The sequence below is a fragment of the Mercurialis annua genome, linkage group LG4 (genome assembly GCF_937616625.2).
Source record: "Mercurialis annua linkage group LG4, ddMerAnnu1.2, whole genome shotgun sequence".
In the NCBI taxonomy this organism is placed as follows: Eukaryota; Viridiplantae; Streptophyta; class Magnoliopsida; order Malpighiales; family Euphorbiaceae; genus Mercurialis; species Mercurialis annua.
Window position 1 is genome coordinate 39425297 of NC_065573.1, and position 18647 is coordinate 39443943.

An 18647-nucleotide genomic window follows, 5' to 3' on the forward strand; every position below is an offset into this window, starting at 1 on the left:
GAGCTCAAATTTAATTTCTTTGAAAAAATTAATTGATCTATAGAATAATATGCACCTAAATGCATCTTGGTCAATTATAGTGTGTCACTTATCTCAATCTCATTAAATAAATTGGGGAAAATAATGCTATTAATAGGAAATTGTATAGCTATCCTTCATCAATTATTCCAAATACATATTTGAAATTTCTTAGACAACATTATGCAATGTATGGTTGTCCATATCTAGTGATTGGACCGACTAACAAAACTTCCAACCAATAGGACCACACCACAACCTTCCCTAACAACTTTGCTCTCCAATATTATTTGGTGGCTATTAATGTTTACACAAGCAATGTTTCAAGAATATAAGGCTGCTATTTTAGGCCAATTTTATATTCACTAAATCATTACCATTTTCCATATTTATGAAAAATACAAAAATTAACTTCATTTAATAATGTTAATGTTGATAGCAATTTAGCAACAATAGGAATATTTTATCAACCACTAACTTCTCTTTCAGTCAATTATCATTTTAATTAGTTCCAACAACATTGCATTAATCATTTTGATTCTAATGGATAATATCATTTTAATTAAACTTATAATTATATTATGAATTATGATATTGTTTGTCGATTTTATTACCACCACTCCTGGAGGTTACTATCTTTTAAAAACATCTCCTTATTTTTAGTTAAATGGAATTAGAATATAAAAAAAATTAAAATTTAAGAAACTAATACTGGTAATTTCAATATAAATTCTTGTGTTTATTTTATGAAACTATAACAATCCTTCTTCTCATAATACTTAATAGTATTATTTAGACTAATCAACATATATCAAGAAAATGAGTCACTATAAATTAATTTAGCATCATTATCGAAAATATATTAAATAATACTATGAATGTTGAAATGGAATAGAATAATGTTAGTAAGGTTCACATGCATATGTTAAATTTGATGACAAGGATAACTGGACCAACTAGCCAGGAAATTCGCAGATTGATTTTGACATTAGTTAATAAATTTAATGCTATTCATTACTCCATTTTGATGGATTTTCATATCAGCTCGATTATGATGATAATTTAATTTATACACCAAGATTGACTACAATTTTCTTTTACAAAGTTGGGATAGATTATATTGATAATACATAAAGTATAAAATCGAAAAAGGAAAATAAAATAAAAAATATAATCTAATAATGCAATTTTAATGGTAATAAGATTTTAAAAAACTCAAGTTTTGAGAATTTATAAACATTTTTACACCTCGATCTTATTGTTTCTAACTTGTTTAATTTTAAATATATTTCAATGATAAGATCACAATTTCGATTCTTCAGAAGACTTGCATGTAAAGTTAATATATAATCTTTCTTTAAGAAATTGCAGCCTTGAACGAATCGAGAATCGACTCGACCATACAAGCTAACATAGAATTATTCATAAAATAAGAATATTAGAATGTAAATAGATATATGCGTGGAGAAGATACAATGATTTTCCGACTAAAATATACAACTTCACGTTTTCCCACCTTAAAAAAACACAGTTGTTTTGAGAGTGTTTATCTCATACAATTGTTGTGTCATATCATTTTTACAACAAGTCAATAAGTATTTTTGATGGAATTTTTTTAGTTATTAATTATTTTTTTATAACTAAATTTTACATGACCAACGTATTATTAGTTTATTATTCGAATGACATGGCACACCGATTATGTTGTGTGTTTTTTTATTTATTTTGATGAGGATGTTGGCTACACGCTAGATGCCCTGTCGCATCGCTCAACCTCTCTATTTAATGGGCCTTAATTCTAACTTCTTTGGCTACTCAATGGGCCTTTATTAGCCTAACGTTTAGAACTCTAGCCCTTGCCTCTTGCCAAATTCCTGTAATCACGTCTACTGCCACAATTTTATCTATTTATCTGGAAATTATATTATTAAAAATTAATAATAATGATAAAGAGATTTTTTTTATGAATTATATATTTTCTAATCATTTTTACTGAACGTGTCATACTGTGTAATACGTTTTATAAGTATATTGTATTTATATTTTAAATAGATAATACACTTATTAATCATTTCATATTCAAATTTAAATCGATCAATATTTGTATTTAGGTTAACATAATACATTGATAATTCACATACACAAATTGTTAAGTTTAATTTTTTTCATATAAAATTTTAGTAAATTGAAAAAAACTGACATATACAAATCTTAAATAATTTAAAGAGATCTACATTGGATGGCATACCAAGTGCTGTGCAAACTAATTTATTTGTATGGATACCACCTCCACCAATAGATTTTCATAAAGTCAATTAGATGGTGCAATTGATTTGAACCTATGGATAAAAGTTATTGGTTTATGGTTAAAGATTTTGCAGGTAATTTTATCTTGATTAGGGTTCGACGTTTATTGGCATAATTGAACCTATTGTTATGGAGGCATTGACGCGTCAGACATCGATGAAGAGGTGTCGTCTATTACACAAATTCAGCTAATTTTTAAAGAGACCGTCAAATTTTTATTAATACTGCCAATTCCTGCTTTAGTTCTGATGGAGATGCCGGAGTAGTAATGGAAGACATACTTAACCTAATTTCTCGATTTATGAAAATTAGTTTTTAATATGTTAAATTACAAATGTAATTGGGTGATTTATTTAATGGCTAAAAAAGTTCTTATCGACGACTGCAAAAAGCAATATTCATTATTTTATTTTAGAATGTTCATTCAAAATTGTAGAGATGCCATTTAATCTTTTATTTTTCATATTTTAATATCTAAAATTTAGCCTTTGACTAATTTTTTTAATCTTATGTCAACCATAAAACCAGAATTTGTAACCGTCAAACTGAAAAGTTAGTTAACATATTAAACGACACCGTTCATCTTCGAACAGCAAAACCCCTTCAGGTCTTATCCCCTTCATCTCCAACATCACTAAAACCCTCACTGTCTGAACTCTGTTTCTCTCTCTAGAATGGCTTTCACTTTTACTTCACAATTCCACTCTCTCTCTTCAAACCCTAACTTTCTCTCTCTAAAAAAACCCTTCACAAAAACACCCCCCGTTCCCCCCTTCCAATTCTCCTCTCTCTATAACCACCGCATATACCCACTTCTTGCAACGGGTCAAGACCGAAACTTCTACCCGAACCCATCTCAGGATGACCCACCTGAAGCTCCAGAAGACACTGCCCATGGAGTATCAAAGTTCGACCAGATTCATATCCAAGCTGCCCGTGCCCGTAAAATTCAAGAAGATGACTTTGAAAAGAATCAGTCCACTTATCTCAATGCAATTGCTGAGAGTGAAACTGAAGACCCGAATGTAAGTGATGATAATGATTTGTTTAGTGAGATTGATAAAGCTATTGCCATGAAAAGAGATGAGTTTATTAAGCAAGGTCTTATAAAACCGAAAAATAGTAAAGAAAATGAAGTGATTGATGAATTAGAGCCTGAAGAAGTTGTTGATTTAGATGAGATAAATGAGTTAACTGGTCTTAGAGTTGTGGATGTTGAGACTGATGATGATGATGAGGGATTGGATGTTGGTGTTAGTGAGAAGGGGAATAAAGGCGATAATGGGGTGTCCATGGATCCGTCTTTCGATTTGGATTTTGATAGTTATGGTAAAGGGAAGGCTGTTATATTGGAACCTAAGTTTAGGATGAGTTTGGCTGAGCTTTTGGATGAGAGTAAAGTGGTGCCGCTTTCGGTTGCTGGGGATTTGGAGGTGGAGATTACTGGGATACAGCATGATTCGAGGATGGTGAACGCGGGTGATTTGTTTGTGTGTTGTGTTGGGAGGAGAACGGATGGACATTTGTTTTTGAGTGAGGCTGATAAGAGAGGAGCTGCCGCGGTTGTAGCTAGTAAGGAGATTGATATAGAGGACACCTTGGGGTGTAAAGCTTTGGTTATTGTGGAGGATACGAATGCTGTTCTGCCTGCGTTGTCGTCGGCTTTGTATAAGTACCCTTCTAAGAACATGGCTGTGATTGGGATAACAGGGACGAGTGGCAAAACCAGCACAGCATATTTGATTAAAGGGGTGTATGAAGCAATGGGATTGAGGACTGGGATGTTGAGTACAGTTGCATCTTATGTACATGGAGAGAATAAGTTGGAATCACCTAGCGATGCACCGGATGCTGTTTTGGTTCAGAATTTGATGGCTAAGATGCTATATAACGGGACAGAAGCTGTGGTCATGGAGGCGTCTTCTCAGGGATTAGCTTCAGGAAGGTGCGATGAGGTTAATTTTGATATTGCAGTTTTTACCAATTTAACAGGGGATCGCTTAGATTTTAATGGGACTGAGGAGGAGTATAAGGATGCAAGTGCCAAGTTATTTGCTAGGATGGTGGATCCAGAAAGGCATAGGAAAATTGTCAATATCGATGACTCTAATGCTTCATTTTTCATTGCACAAGGGAATCCAGATGTGCCTGTTGTGACATTTGCTATAGAGAATAAAAGTGCAGATGTTCATCCCTTGAAGTTTGAGCTCTCATTATTTGAGACACAGGTTTTGGTTAATACACCCCAGGGTCTATTAGAGATTTCATCTGGATTGCTCGGGAGGCATAATATCTATAATATTCTGGCTGCTATTGCTGTTGGAATTGCAGTTGGGGCACCATTAGAGGACATTGTCAGAGGAATTGAAGAGGTTGATGCGGTTCCTGGTAGATGTGAGTTAATTGACGAGGAACAGGCATTCGGTGTGATAGTGGACTATGCTAATACTCCCGATGGCCTCTCTAGACTACTTGACTCAGTAAGAGAGCTCAAGCCTAAGAGGATTATTACTGGTATGCTTCTAGTGCTCCATTCTAACTCTTATAATATTTGCATAAGATGCTAAACCAAATTTCAGAATATGATAAACAGGACATAATAAATTTTTCATTTTTCTTTTACAATCTAGGGCTAGTTCTGACAGAAAATGGTCATCACTTGGTTGAATGTTGTATACAAACCTAATTTCACCAGGTAGACAAATATTGAGTGTTGTTGCAAATAGCTGGTTTTTGATTTTGTAGTTTATAATTTAGATATACAGAGAATAAGTTTTATTGCTCTTTGTTAGAAGCTTTGTACTAAATATTGAAAATTCCTTCTGAGGAACAGTAGGTGAGCTTTTGGGAATCCTGAATCTCTCAAATGTCAACTGCTATATCATAAGCAAGTTTTAAAAGAAATGGAGTTAATTATTCTTGTAACAAACTTTGTTTCTTCTATGAAGTTATTGGTTGTGTTGGCGAGGGAGATAGAGGCAAGAGACCACTGATGACAAAAATCGCAACAGAAAAAAGTGAGGTGACAATGCTGACATCAGATAATCCAAAGAACGAAGATCCATGTATGTCCTTTAGACCATATTGCATCGTTAAATGTCATTTTTGTCAAGCTCAACACTAGTTCTTTTGTCTTGGTCAGTGGACATCTTGGATGACATGCTGGTCGGTGTGGGTTGGTCGATGCAGGATTATTTGAAATATGGAGAGAATGATTACTATCCACCACTGCCTAATGGTCATCGTATTTTTCTTCATGATATTAGACGAGTGGCTGTACGTTGCGCCGTTGCCATGGGGGAAGAAGGTGATATGGTTGTAAGTATTTTAAATCTGCTTCACTACTCTTGATTTGAAGAGCTATGATATGATCCAATTTTGGGTAAACCAAATTTCACTGTACTCCAAAATTGCATCCCATCAGCAATCGTCCATCCTCACCTCTCAACCTCAATTAAATTGGCTAAGTAAATAGCATATGGCAAATAAACTATGAATCTCTTTTTCTTCCTCCTATTAGAGCATAAAATTACTAGAATGATGTCAACTACATGGAATTGATAAATTCACAAGCAGTGTCTGCTTAAGCTATGATTTGATTCCCTTATAAATTGCTTCCATGCTTGCATTTTTTTATGGATATTCTTGTCGTTTAATCTCTAAATTACAGGTGGTTACGGGTAAAGGTCACGACACATACCAACTTGAAGGTGACAAAAAGGAGTTCTTTGATGATCGTGATGAGTGCAGGGAAGCTTTGCAATATGTCGACGAGCTTCACCAAGCTGGAATAGATACCAGTGAATTCCCATGGAGGTATGTCAATGCATTGTCTTCAGAAAATTTAAACCAGAATGCAGTATGGTATAGATTTTCAAATTTTATTAAGGACTCATTTGTGAAACCTTGTTTTGCAAAAATAATTTGTGTTGAAGAAATGTAGTACTCAAGGAAATTGAGATTTATGGATTTGCATGACTATTTAATTGGTTCCTCTTCAGGGGCTTCAATTTGGAAGCTTGATTCTGACTTAAAACTCACACCCCTCTTTTGTTTTACTTAAAAAACTTATGATTCTGAAAAAGTCGAAAAAGCTGGGTTTTTTACAAGCTCTCGCCCATTTTTCATCTGATTGTGATTTAGAGTTTCGTTTTTGTTTTCACTCTGCTTCCGCAGGTTACCGGAAAGCCATTGATTTAGTTAAGAAACCAGTAGCCTTGAATGTCAAGAGACAACAGAATGCCACCGCCACCGATCCTGCTCCGGTGAAGGCATATGATAGACTTATACTTGAAGACAAGTGATGAAGTGTCATTTACATAGAATGAGGGTGCTACATTGACAATCCTTTAACATTTTTAAACTCTAATTCTTTTGTTTTTCTATTATTACTTTAAAATCTGTTCTTGCTGCAGATTCTTGAGACTTTGGACTGTGTCCTCAACAAATGAAGCGCTGCAATTTCATCTCCTAAATGAATCAAATACCCAATTTTGTAAGCAGTTTTAGCAAACCTGGTGAATGTGCATAGCTGATTGTATTTCCCACTAATTTCAGATCCCTGTTTTATTATCATAAAGAGAATTAAAGAACAGTTTCGGTTATGATTTTCTCTTGTAACATGATTGAATTCACTGATACTGTAATCTAAACTTAGGAATATTTAATATTTTGTATTAATGATCAAGAAATAGTATTAGTCATCATTGTGGAGTTACTGTAGAAGAAATTATTAGATAGATTTTCTCCACCGCGTATATAATATGTGAAATATTTAGTTGACTTAATTACAATGCTGCTATCATTTTAATGGTTCCGTGAAATATTAGTGACTTTGTTCAGCGTCACGGATGACGTAATAAATATAGTTTTTTACGTAAGAATTTCTCCTGTTAATAAGTTTGTTTTATCCTATATTGCACATACCTTAACTATACACATTCCTAATTAACTCAAGCAAAAAACCTGATTTAACATACCAAAAGAACGAAAGAAAAAAAATTGAAGCAAATATTTCAAAATATGATTTAACATACCATACAAAACAAAATTTCTTAAATTGATCCATGTAACTCTTTATATTCTTTCTCATACCATTTTTGAAGAATCAATAATTTTATAGTAACGCCTAAATGAAGAGTTAAAATTCAAGAATCCAACTATGGTAGATTACAGATATTTCCCAACAAGAAATGCAGTGAGTTTGGTAGAAAATTACACAAAAATCAGAGACTTATAAATGAAAACAAACCAAAAAAGCTTCTAACCTTTAAAGCATTTATCAAATTTTAAAGTATACTAGTAACTCAATTAATCTCAATTAATTTGACAGACAAGAATGTATCTTTTCTTACCATTTAAAGAGAGTAAGAAATAACATAAATGCCCGAAAAAATAAATAAAAAGAACAGAAAACATTGGATGGAAAAGCAATCATCATTTTGGTTTCATTTTAGTTTTTTCATCTGTTACTGCAACCTGGTAAGTTCATTTTTGTCTTCTTTTTAATGTTTTTTTGATTGCTCCAATGCTTATTGCTTAATTAGTTTGACAATCCTTGCTTGTTTGCATCTATATTGCATGGAAACTTATCAAGTCATAAGTTTCGGCTTTTTCGTTTCCGTTTTATATTTATAAATTATTGCCTGCTCTTATAAAAAAGGCTTAATGCCTTAAAAACCCCCGACCTTTCGTCCCCTTTTCAATCCTGCCCTGACGTTGCAAATTTGTTAATTTTACCCTAATTTGTATTTTTTCATTTCAATTGTACCCTAAAGCATAAAATTGCCTTTTCTTTATTTAACAAAAGTTCAAAAAAATTCTTCAAAAATGATCAATTTAATATAAAAAGTTAATCTAATGCAAAAAAGATCAATTTAGAGAATTTTTTTGAATTTTTGTCAAATAAAAAAAGTCCAATTTTATGCTTCGGGGTACAATTGAAATGAAAAAAATGCAAAATAGGGTAAAATTGATTGATTTGCAACGTCAGGGTAGGATTGAAAAGGGGGTGAAAGGTCGGGGTTTTTTAAGACATTAGGCCTAAAAAAATACTTTTTGGCCTCGTTTTCTGTTTGAACATCTCCTGTTTCAAAGTTTCCGTGTAACATAGGCTCGCATTGCTAAAACTTTACATGGTTGTTTTTCATACTAACAAGATGGACAAATTAGGAAATAATGATGACTTTCACTGACAGGATTCGGATTTTCTTATCAGGGATATAGCTGAAACTACTGATATACTCTTGAAATGACCTGAAACTGCCAATCTATGCTTTGATTGGTCTTAGTTAGGTTTTCTGATGGCTGCCAGCTTTAAATTGGGAGAGGAACTGAGATTCCAGCAACGGTGGGATTTTCGGAGGGGAGACAGCGATTTTGATACGTCAAGCTATGATTCGAGATCAAGTTTAGGTGGGGAACAGGCTGATATCAGGAGTAGACTGGCCTTGGTTCCTGTCCAAAATGACGAGACTCGTGATACTACGAAATTTCAGCAGAAGGGCAAGAGTGATCCTGGAGTTTCAGTTCAAACTGAACTTGGAAAAGCTGAAAAGGGAAAGAGAGGACGAAAAGGTAAAAATGTCAATTCGGAACAGAAGAGAGGAGTTCGTAAAGTTGCAGATCGAAAGAAGGGTATGAGTATCATCGACGAGAATGCTGCGCTGAATGATCTGAAAAACTACATGAATTCTTTATTGGAAGAAGTTAAAGTTACAAGAACAAATTTGTTATCATGGATGAAGGAAGAAATGGAGAAATTAATGGAAGAAGAAGAGAAAGCTTGTGAAACCGAAAAGAAACGACATGAAGACCGAATAAAACATCAGAATAAGTCTCAGGATAGTCAAGCTTATGTTCAACACCAAAGTCTCTTTGGTCAGAACATCCCACTTCAGCATCAGAATAATCTCGAACTGCACCAGCCTGAAAACAAGTCTCGGAAAAATATCCGAGCGCAGCGCGGAAGGAGGACTGGAGCTAGTACTACAGCCAGAAGCAAGAAACTTGATAAAGTTGATTATAGCCAAGCAATTGTGATTCTGACACAAAGTGAAGATGACAGAGAACAGAAATCAGTACTATCCGACAAACGCAATTCAAAATCCGGTCCTTCAAATCCGAAAACGCCAGAGAAAAGCATTGTTTTGGGGATAAAAGCTCAAAATAGCAGTAATGGATCTCCAGTGAAATCTGCAAGAGGCAAAAGAGTTGCTAGTTCTGATAATCACTGCCAAGTTATTGGATCCATAGCTTCAGGATTAACAACAGACCTGAATTTTTCGTCCGAATCCTTTAATCAGATGCCTTCATCAATGTACTTAACACTACCAACTGTACTATCACATCCTTATACCACAAACCATACGTCAGAATCATCAAATACTCGTTCATTTAGCTATGTTCAACCAAGAATTTATCAAAATCAAGCAGAAAGATCCAATCCAACGACAGGTTCAAGCAACTACCTTGGATACTATCAAAGCCTGCTTCAACCAGAAGAAAGAAGTAGACACTTTGCTCAAATAGCTTCAGACACAAGTTTCTTTAATCATAATAGCACGAGTACTTCATCGCTTATTGGACATGGATTCACAGTTCCTTTACAGGCTGTCAATGGCGGATTTAACATTCCGAGACAATTTGATTTGGAAAGTATACCCAGAGAGAATAGTAACATCCTTGGCCTGCCAATGAATGGAGGAGGAGCTATCAGGTTTTCTGCTGGAGATTATTACTCTTTGCCTGAATCTTACGTTGCCAATAACTTGCATAATCATTCAAATTACAGAGCAGATGGCAGACAAATAGCATACCAAGAAACCTGTCGATACCCGAAATAAACATTCTCTATCAGAATTCAGAAACTGCGAATTCAATAAATTTTTTTGTCCGAATTTAATTTCCATGCAATTCATCGCGAATTCTTTTTAGTAAAAATTCTTCCCGGTATAGTCTATTTTCATAATTTAGTTCATAACTTACTACTGGTTATGTGTTGTCCGAAGGCATCAAAAGCAACCGTGAATATATTCTTATTTAGTTTTTTATTCTAATTTTTATATCTTATGTCAGTTTCAATATTACTATTTAGGCTTAATTCCTTAAAAAACCCTCACCTTGAATTTTTTTTTCGTTTATACCCCGACCTTGTAAAAACACCATTTGTACCCAATTTTGAGTTTTTATGTTTCATCTCTACCCAAAAGCATTAAATTGTACTCTTTTCATTTGAAAAGGAGTTTAAAACAATCCTTCATTTTTAACTTATATACTAATTAGATATTAAAGTTATTAATAGTACAAAAATACCATCTTCTTCAAAAAATTAAAAATAATAATAATTTTTTTTAATCTTTTTTAAAAATAATTCCGAATTTTTTGTTTATTTTTTTAATTTTTTTAAAAAATATTTCTAACAAAAAAATTAAAAATAATAATAATTTTTTTAATTTTTTTTTATTTTTTTATTTTATATAATTAAAAAAATTAATTAATTATTTGGATATATTTGATCATTTTTTAAGTTTAAGGATTTATTTGTATTTTTAAAAATAGAAAAAAGTATGTTTTAACTCTTTTCTAAATGAAAAGAGTACAATTTGATACTTTTGGGTAGGGATGAAACATAAAAACCCAAAATTGGGTACAAATGGTGTTTTTACAAGGTCAGGGTATAAACGAAAAAAAAGTGCAAGGTGGGGGTTTTTTAAGAAATTAAGCCTACTATTTAATATCCATATGATTATTTTTCACACGCTATAAAATTTAAAAATGGATACAATTGAACTTATTTTAAAGAATTATCAACTAAATTGAGTGTAATTTTTTTTTTGATAATAAAAATAAAAATAAAATGGCTGCTTAGTTTAAATGATGCTTAATCTAAGTTGCAGAAGTCATTCATGTGTAGTGGGAATATTTTTGTGTTTTTAATTTGGATTTGATAAATCAATTAGAAAAGTGTTTTGGGCGGTTCAATCACCTAACTAAACCGAATTAACTGTAACCAAATTATATATAACTGACTCATTGTTGAACCGAAATTCGGTTGTTATTTTCATTAATCAAGTAATCAAATTTCACTTAAATTATTTAATTAGAAAATAAATAAATAAATTTTGGTATTAGTTTATAATTGGCAGAAAGTACAATAAAATCCTTTAAATTTTTTAGAAAAAAAAACACATAATTAGTGAGTGGGTTAATAGACACATGCAATGGTCGAACGTGAAGCAACATAATGCCCATCTTACGCGTTTCATGTCTTACTCCCCTAGAGGTGGTTAATGAAACGAGTTTGGATATGACTACTTGAGGTTTAATATCCAATTGAAAATTAGAAATTTAACTTTTAATACTCAAAATCTAAAATACAAAACGACTGTCACATAATTTGTATTTTCAATTTTTTAGTAATAAAAAATTAATATATAAATTAATTTTATGCACAAATCAATCATAAAATTGATGATTATAGTCAATTAATTTTATTTTTACAATTTGTTATCTTAAATTTTAAACTAATTGGCCCTTAATTTATAAGCTATTTCATCAAAATCGGTTTAATTAACTATAACCAACAAATTTATGCCTTATTTGCCAATAAAATTAATATTGTATTAATAGTTTATTGCTTGCAAATTGAGAGACTAAGTCGCAACTTGAGTCATTTGGAGATCTTGCGCCATTTTCACTTGATACGACCGAACATATTTTTTTTTTAATATAAATATTTACTAATAAAATAAAATAAACATAAAAAGATATATGTAATTGAGCATCAAAACGACGTAGTTTAAAGGCTAGTTTGGTGCTTCTGGAGAGGTAAACGTCACTTATCAGCTTTAACATAACAACAATTAGCTTAGATCATTTCAAGAACCAGATCCATCAATCAATGATTACTACTTATTTTTCCTTTTCTGTATGCTACAGTAATTAAATTTACTACTAAAAAATATATTTACATTATCTTTATTCCTTCAAAAAACAAGAATTGAACATGAACAACTAAACAAGAACCTATCTTTATTCTCCATCTCTTCTCTCTGCAATATTAATTTAAAGCAGAGAGAAATTCAATCACAAATGGATTTGAACAAGAAGTTCTGTTCAGTAATCTTATTGATTTCACTGTTTTTTTATTACCCATCTACTGTGAAAGCTGGTGACATAGTTCATGATGATAATTTAGCTCCTAAAAAACCTGGCTGTGAGAATGATTTTGTATTGGTAAGTGAAAATTTCCAATGCTGTTACTGTTTTCTCAACTGGGCCTTGCTTGTTTTCTCTGTTGGTTGATTAAATTTTGTTTCTTTTAGACTGTTTAGGGATAAAGTTTGTGAATTTGATTAGCTAATTAGTGTAAAATTAGTGCTTCTTACTTAAGAAAGTTGCACTTTACATTGGCTTATTTCAGTGTGGTTGATCTATGGATCATGTATCTTGTTTTGTGTAGGTGAAAGTTCAGACTTGGGTTAATGGAGTGGAGGATGCTGAATATGTTGGTGTGGGTGCTCGATTCGGTACGACCATTGTGTCGAAGGAGAAAAATGCTAACCAAACTCGACTCACTCTTTCGAATCCTCGTGACTGTTGTACAGCATCGAAGAGAAAGGTTTTTTGTTGTTGTACAAACTCATATGCTTTTAATGTATCTGATAATTCTGCTTTTTTGGGATATGCTACTAATGTTTGCTAAATTAAATGTTTTTGGTGTTTAGTTTGAGAGGGATATCATCATGGTTGATCGAGGCAACTGTAAATTTACAACCAAAGCAAATAATGCTGAGGCTGCTGGTGCTTCTGCTGTTCTTATTATAAATAACCAAAAAGGTAGTTAGCATATTTCTTCTTGCTTTTTAATGCATGTGTTTTATAATGGAGTTTCATTAGACGCAATATCAGTCAAGAAGGAAGGATATTGGCTCTTTGTGTACTGCCATGGAATATTGATTTTCGGCTAATTGACCTTGGCAATTCAATTGAAACAATCATTTGGTTCATGAGATTTTTAGAAATTATATCCTTTTGTTATGTCTTTTAAGTTTAACACAGAGTTCAACACTATCTATAGTCCTCCTTTATTTCTTTTTATTCCCTGTACTTATTTATACTGCTTCACTCATGATGAAACTAAAGTATGTTTCACGCCTCTTGGATTAGGAGTAACCTTGAAATGCTTGTGAATTTAATGTGCATGTACATGATCATAAAAGCATGTGCACTTTATTACCAACAACTGCCCATTGTGGTTCATTTGTAAGAAACATATTTTTTCTCTTGTAGAACTCTACAAGATGGTTTGCGAGCCAGATGAAACTGATCTTGACATACACATTCCTGCTGTTATGCTCCCTCAAGATGCTGGTACAAGCTTGGAGAAAGTGCTGTTGAGTAATGCATCAGGTGAGCCTTTTGACATTCTGCATGAATCCAAGATGATCTAATTTGGTATTCAACTTGACTCTGCCTCTGCTATAGCTTATGCATCTTTGATAATGTACTTATGCATTTTTTCTTCTCTTTATGAAGGAAATCTTTTTATTTTCTTTTCCTACTTACTTTTTTTATCCTGAACTTCATTTTTACCAGAAAGCTAATTTTTGTTTCTGTGTTTCCAGTGTCTGTGCAGCTGTACTCTCCTAAGCGGCCGCTAGTTGATATAGCTGAGGTATTTCTGTGGTTGATGGCAGTTGTTACCATCTTATGTGCATCTTACTGGTCCGCGTGGAGTGCCAGAGAGGCAGCTGTTGAACATGACAAGCTATTGAAGGTGAACTTTGTCGCATCTCTGCAACGTAGGACAAACTTATCACATATCTTGCTATGGTGATATTCACTTACTGGTTCTGATTACAAGTCTTTTTATTTCATATAGGATGCTGCAGATGACTTTCCAAATGACAAGGTTGTAGGTGCTAGTAGTGTTGTAGACATAAACACAACATCAGCCGTCCTGTTCATTGTTCTCGCTTCATGCTTCTTGGTTATGCTTTATAAACTTATGTCATACTGGTTTGTGGAGCTATTGGTGGTTCTTTTCTGCATAGGTGGTGTAGAGGTAAAACTTTTTCTTTATCCTCTGCATTCATTATATTATTATCCATGCATGGAATATGGCTGAACTACTAATCAATTACGTGTATCCTCATTTTCATCCTTATGAGGCATACTTCCATTAGTTGTCATGCAAAATGATGTTCAGGGGATATGGGAATTTACATTCTGGATCTCTGAAAAATTGTTCACACTTTTCTCTATCCTTTTTGTTAAATTTAATTTGTGAAAATTGTCGAATAAACAATGTTCATCATTTTGCAGGGCTTGCAAACCTGCCTAGTTGCTCTATTATCAAGGTACAATTGTTAATCTCTTAATTTGATATGAATCTAGCACGTAGTTGAAGTTTTAGTTTAACAACCCTTGGGTCACATCTGCTTGTGCACTGCTTTTGCAATGATTTTTATAAAGATTCTTGGTTGGGCTTGAATTGGTATTCTTTGTGTTGCTAAGTTGTCATGCATGGTTGACAATAGTATTCCCTCAAAGAGTTCTAGTGGTAATACTAATACCAAAACAAGCATTCACTTAAAGGAGAATTATTATGCAATTTTGTAATTATAAATGCTTGCTATTAGACAATGCTGTGGCCTATTGATCAAAGGAATTCAATTATTTAATTCGAGAACTAAAAATATCAATACTTAAACAGGTGGTTCAAGCGTGCTGGGGAGTCGTTCATTAAAATACCCTTCTTTGGAGCTCTGTCATACCTAACATTAGCTGTTTCTCCATTCTGCATAACATTTGCTGTTGTTTGGGCTGTCTATCGCAATGTCTCCTTTGCTTGGATAGGCCAAGATATACTAGTAAGGCTGCATCTTTTAAATGCATATCAGTATCCACAAATTTAGATGAATATCAAGAGGCATATGGCCTTTGACCTTTTCTATTATTTGTCACTTTAATTGCAAAGTGATCATACGTAATTAATTTATCCAACTAATCATCACTTTCCTTTTGATTGTTTTAAATCAGGGAATTGCTCTGATAATCACTGTCTTGCAAATTGTCCATGTACCGAATCTTAAGGTAATGCATTGCTAAATGCTTTGCACTTTTCTCTCAGCTTTCTGAATTAATAGTCATAAGTTTACAACGTGTAATTGGATTTGTTAGCCCTGCACGTACAGAAGAACTGATGGTAGCAGCTGTGTTTTCTGCAAGATGTGTCATATGCATTTAGTTTGAGCTTGTTGGCAGAATACTTAGGTTAGAATTTGAGTCTTTGATGTAGGAAAATTGTAGCATTATTGACTGTAGAATGACTGTTTTCATCTCTCCACAAGCATAAAATATCAAATCTTAATCTGCAAACTCTTAAAAGGAAAGAGAAAAGAGCTTAAAATTCTCATGTTGGTAGTTTTCATCCTTTTTTAGTAGTTTCATGCTGTGCAGTGGTCATGGAATATAATTTTATGCTGCTGTTGCGATATGTTAGACGTGCAGTGATAAATATATAGAATATTTTTATGAATGTACCTGATGTTGGATGCTGTGATGCCATTCTAATGCCAATAACATATTTTAAGTTACTTACCATTACCTCATTTGAAGTGTGAACCTGATATGTCTAGCCTTTAAACTTCTGTATATTGGATTAAAGTTAAATTCGGTCTTGATTGATTTGTGAGAGAACAGTGCACCTTACTCTAACCCTATTTAAAATTTGTTTTTTTGGACTTTTTAACTAACGATGTCTGCTAGCAGAATTTTTTTGTAGCAAGCAGGCATCTTAGTGGATGCATTAGATTAAATAACTATTTACCACATAATAGACAGTTTGCTGCAAATCAAATCTGTTTGGCATATAAGCTAAAGGTTTAAATTGCACATCTTGCCCAGCTTATTCATTAACTTGTTAAAATTAAAAGCTCTTAATTTATTTTTCTTGCTTTCTTTTGCTGTGTGCGTTTATGTTTGTTTATTGGATTTCCTATTAATTTCATCAAATCTGTTAAACTTGTGCTTCTTCTATGATTCAGTGTAATTTGTAAATCTGCAGGTGGGAACAGTTCTTCTCAGTTGTGCATTCTTATATGACATCTTTTGGGTTTTTGTTTCTAAGAAGCTGTTCCATGAAAGTGTAATGATTGTGGTATGTAATCCTAGTAGTCTTACATCGATCTTGGGTTATTTTGTGTTTCACTATTGGTCTATTCAAATGCTAAAGGATTACTCTTACATTTTTTCTCTTCCATAGGTTGCTCGCGGTGATAGAAGTGGAGAGGATGGCATTCCTATGCTGTTAAAGATTCCACGCATGTTTGATCCCTGGGGCGGTTACAGTATAATAGGATTTGGTGACATTCTTTTACCAGGATTATTGATAGCATTTTCACTTAGGTTTGTACTTGAATCTACTGTTAGTTCTTTTATTTCAATCCTAATCTTATGTTCATCTTTACTTGTTAAGCGTTACATTCAGTATCTAACCAATAGCACGAATTTGGGCCCCATTATTGCTGAAATGACTTGCATTCATGGCTTCATGCAACTAGAAGTCCGATGGAAACGCAAGTCTATCAGCAATAACTTCAGTGTACATTACAATATAATATAGTGTAGTCTCTAGTGTCTACTAGTAGGGGCGTGCAAAAGCCAAACTGACACATATTCGGTTCAGTTTGACGCCATAATATTTTTTGGTTTTGTTTGGTTTTGAATATTAAAATAACTCAGTTAAGTTCTAGTGTAAACTGAACCAACAAATCAACCGAACCAAGTGGTTCGGTTTAGTTTGACAAAATTTACATCCTTGTTAGTTTTGAAAAAAAAACAAATTTTTGATTCGGTTCAGTTTGGTTGTAGCCAAATGCATACCTATATCTTTTGGTACTTCTTTGTGGTCTTCATTTTAGTTGTTTCCGCTATAGCGTGCATGTAAATACAAAAAGAGAACTGTTTGCAGCAGAAAGTTATCAATTCATCTTAAAGATTTCAACTATGCAATCATTTTTCTCTGTGTGCGTAAATTAAGTGGTTGTGATCTTAGCATTCTGAACATTTGAAAGAAAAATGACTTATATTGTTTTACTTTTGTTCTTTGGCATATCTTTCCAGGTATGATTGGCTGGCGAATAAGAGTCTTCGAGCTGGATATTTCTTGTGGGCAATGATTGCTTATGGATTTGGTATGAAATTTTAAACTATTTTCCATTTTCAGTATGGTTGATAAGTAGGGGTGCACAAACACTGAAAAACCAAACCAAACCAAAAGATATGGTTCAGTTTGATAACAGTAAAAGTTTGATTAAGTTTAATAGTAGCCCGTACCAAATCTAAAAACCGACGGAACCAACCGGTTCAGTTCGATTTGAAAAATTTATCTTTCTGAAAATTTTGGTTTGGTTTGGTTTGAACTGAATGCACATCCCTAATGATAAGATTGATAAAACTTAGAATAAACCGAGACGATAATTTAATTACATGCAAATATACTATTTTGGAAATGCAAGTGGCTTATTTCTCAGTGCCATATTGTGAAATCTATTGCAGGTCTTCTCATCACATATGTAGCCTTGAACTTGATGGATGGGCACGGCCAACCAGCATTGCTCTACATTGTCCCGTTCACTCTAGGTAACTTTTCGTAGTAATAAAAAGGAAAATAATAGTTGTCAGAATTGCCTTTTATATTTACCTTTGCCTGAAATGAAAAAAAATGTGACATTGATCAGGAACTTTTCTGACTCTGGGGAAGAAAAGAGGGGATCTCCACGTCTTATGGACACGGGGCTTACCCGAAAGACCTTGCCCCCATAATCATCTCGAACACTGTCATGAACTGAACCTCGAAAAGTAAGATCTCGTGTAAATTTAATCTGTAATATATTAGTATCCCTGGGAAGCTGGATATTAACCAGCTTATCAAGCGTAAAATTACACGGCAACATTGTGCTAGATTAAATGCACATTAGATTAACCTTGAAGCATGTAATAGTTAACATTGATTGTATTACTATTACCAGCTTTGTAGCAAGTATTGGACATTGTGAGGTCATAATTGTGGTATTAATTAGAAGAGGAAATTGAAACAAGAAAATAAGTTTTTAGGAGTTCTTGTACAAGTTTATGATATAATAAGCTTGGAAACAAAGTATTCATGACATCATTTCTTGCATTCAAAGACAAACCTCAAGAATAATCTGCGAGTGCATTTATTTACAATTAAATATGTTGCATCATATCTTATAATTGGACCTTCAATTGAGCATTAATTAAGACAGTAGACAGTTCATGATATTCCTCATGTT

The 18647-nt window shown here is 33.1% G+C and overlaps 3 protein-coding genes across 3 annotated transcripts; all 3 read left to right on the forward strand.

Moving 5' to 3' along the window:
* Nucleotides 1–2897: 2897 nt before the first annotated feature.
* Nucleotides 2898–7031, forward strand: LOC126677761 (UDP-N-acetylmuramoyl-L-alanyl-D-glutamate--2,6-diaminopimelate ligase MurE homolog, chloroplastic). Its single transcript, XM_050372538.2, has 6 exons — nt 2898–4839; nt 5274–5390; nt 5468–5643; nt 5996–6141; nt 6502–6655; nt 6741–7031. Exons 1-5 carry the CDS (start codon nt 3000–3002, stop codon nt 6518–6520), a joined length of 2298 nt encoding a protein of 765 aa, XP_050228495.1. The 5' UTR covers nt 2898–2999; the 3' UTR covers nt 6521–6655; nt 6741–7031.
* Nucleotides 7032–8584: 1553 nt separating this feature from the next.
* Nucleotides 8585–10213, forward strand: LOC126678694 (uncharacterized). The gene has a single exon (XM_050373589.2). It carries the CDS (start codon nt 8628–8630, stop codon nt 10167–10169), a length of 1542 nt encoding a protein of 513 aa, XP_050229546.1. The 5' UTR covers nt 8585–8627; the 3' UTR covers nt 10170–10213.
* Nucleotides 10214–12221: 2008 nt separating this feature from the next.
* On the forward strand, nt 12222–18397 carry LOC126677834 (signal peptide peptidase-like 2). The gene is made up of 14 exons (XM_050372633.2): nt 12222–12561; nt 12788–12946; nt 13053–13164; nt 13618–13737; nt 13953–14104; nt 14210–14392; nt 14653–14687; nt 15044–15200; nt 15370–15423; nt 16397–16489; nt 16595–16737; nt 17455–17525; nt 17890–17973; nt 18072–18397. Exons 1-14 carry the CDS (start codon nt 12418–12420, stop codon nt 18194–18196), a joined length of 1632 nt encoding a protein of 543 aa, XP_050228590.1. The 5' UTR covers nt 12222–12417; the 3' UTR covers nt 18197–18397.
* Nucleotides 18398–18647: the final 250 nt, after the last annotated feature.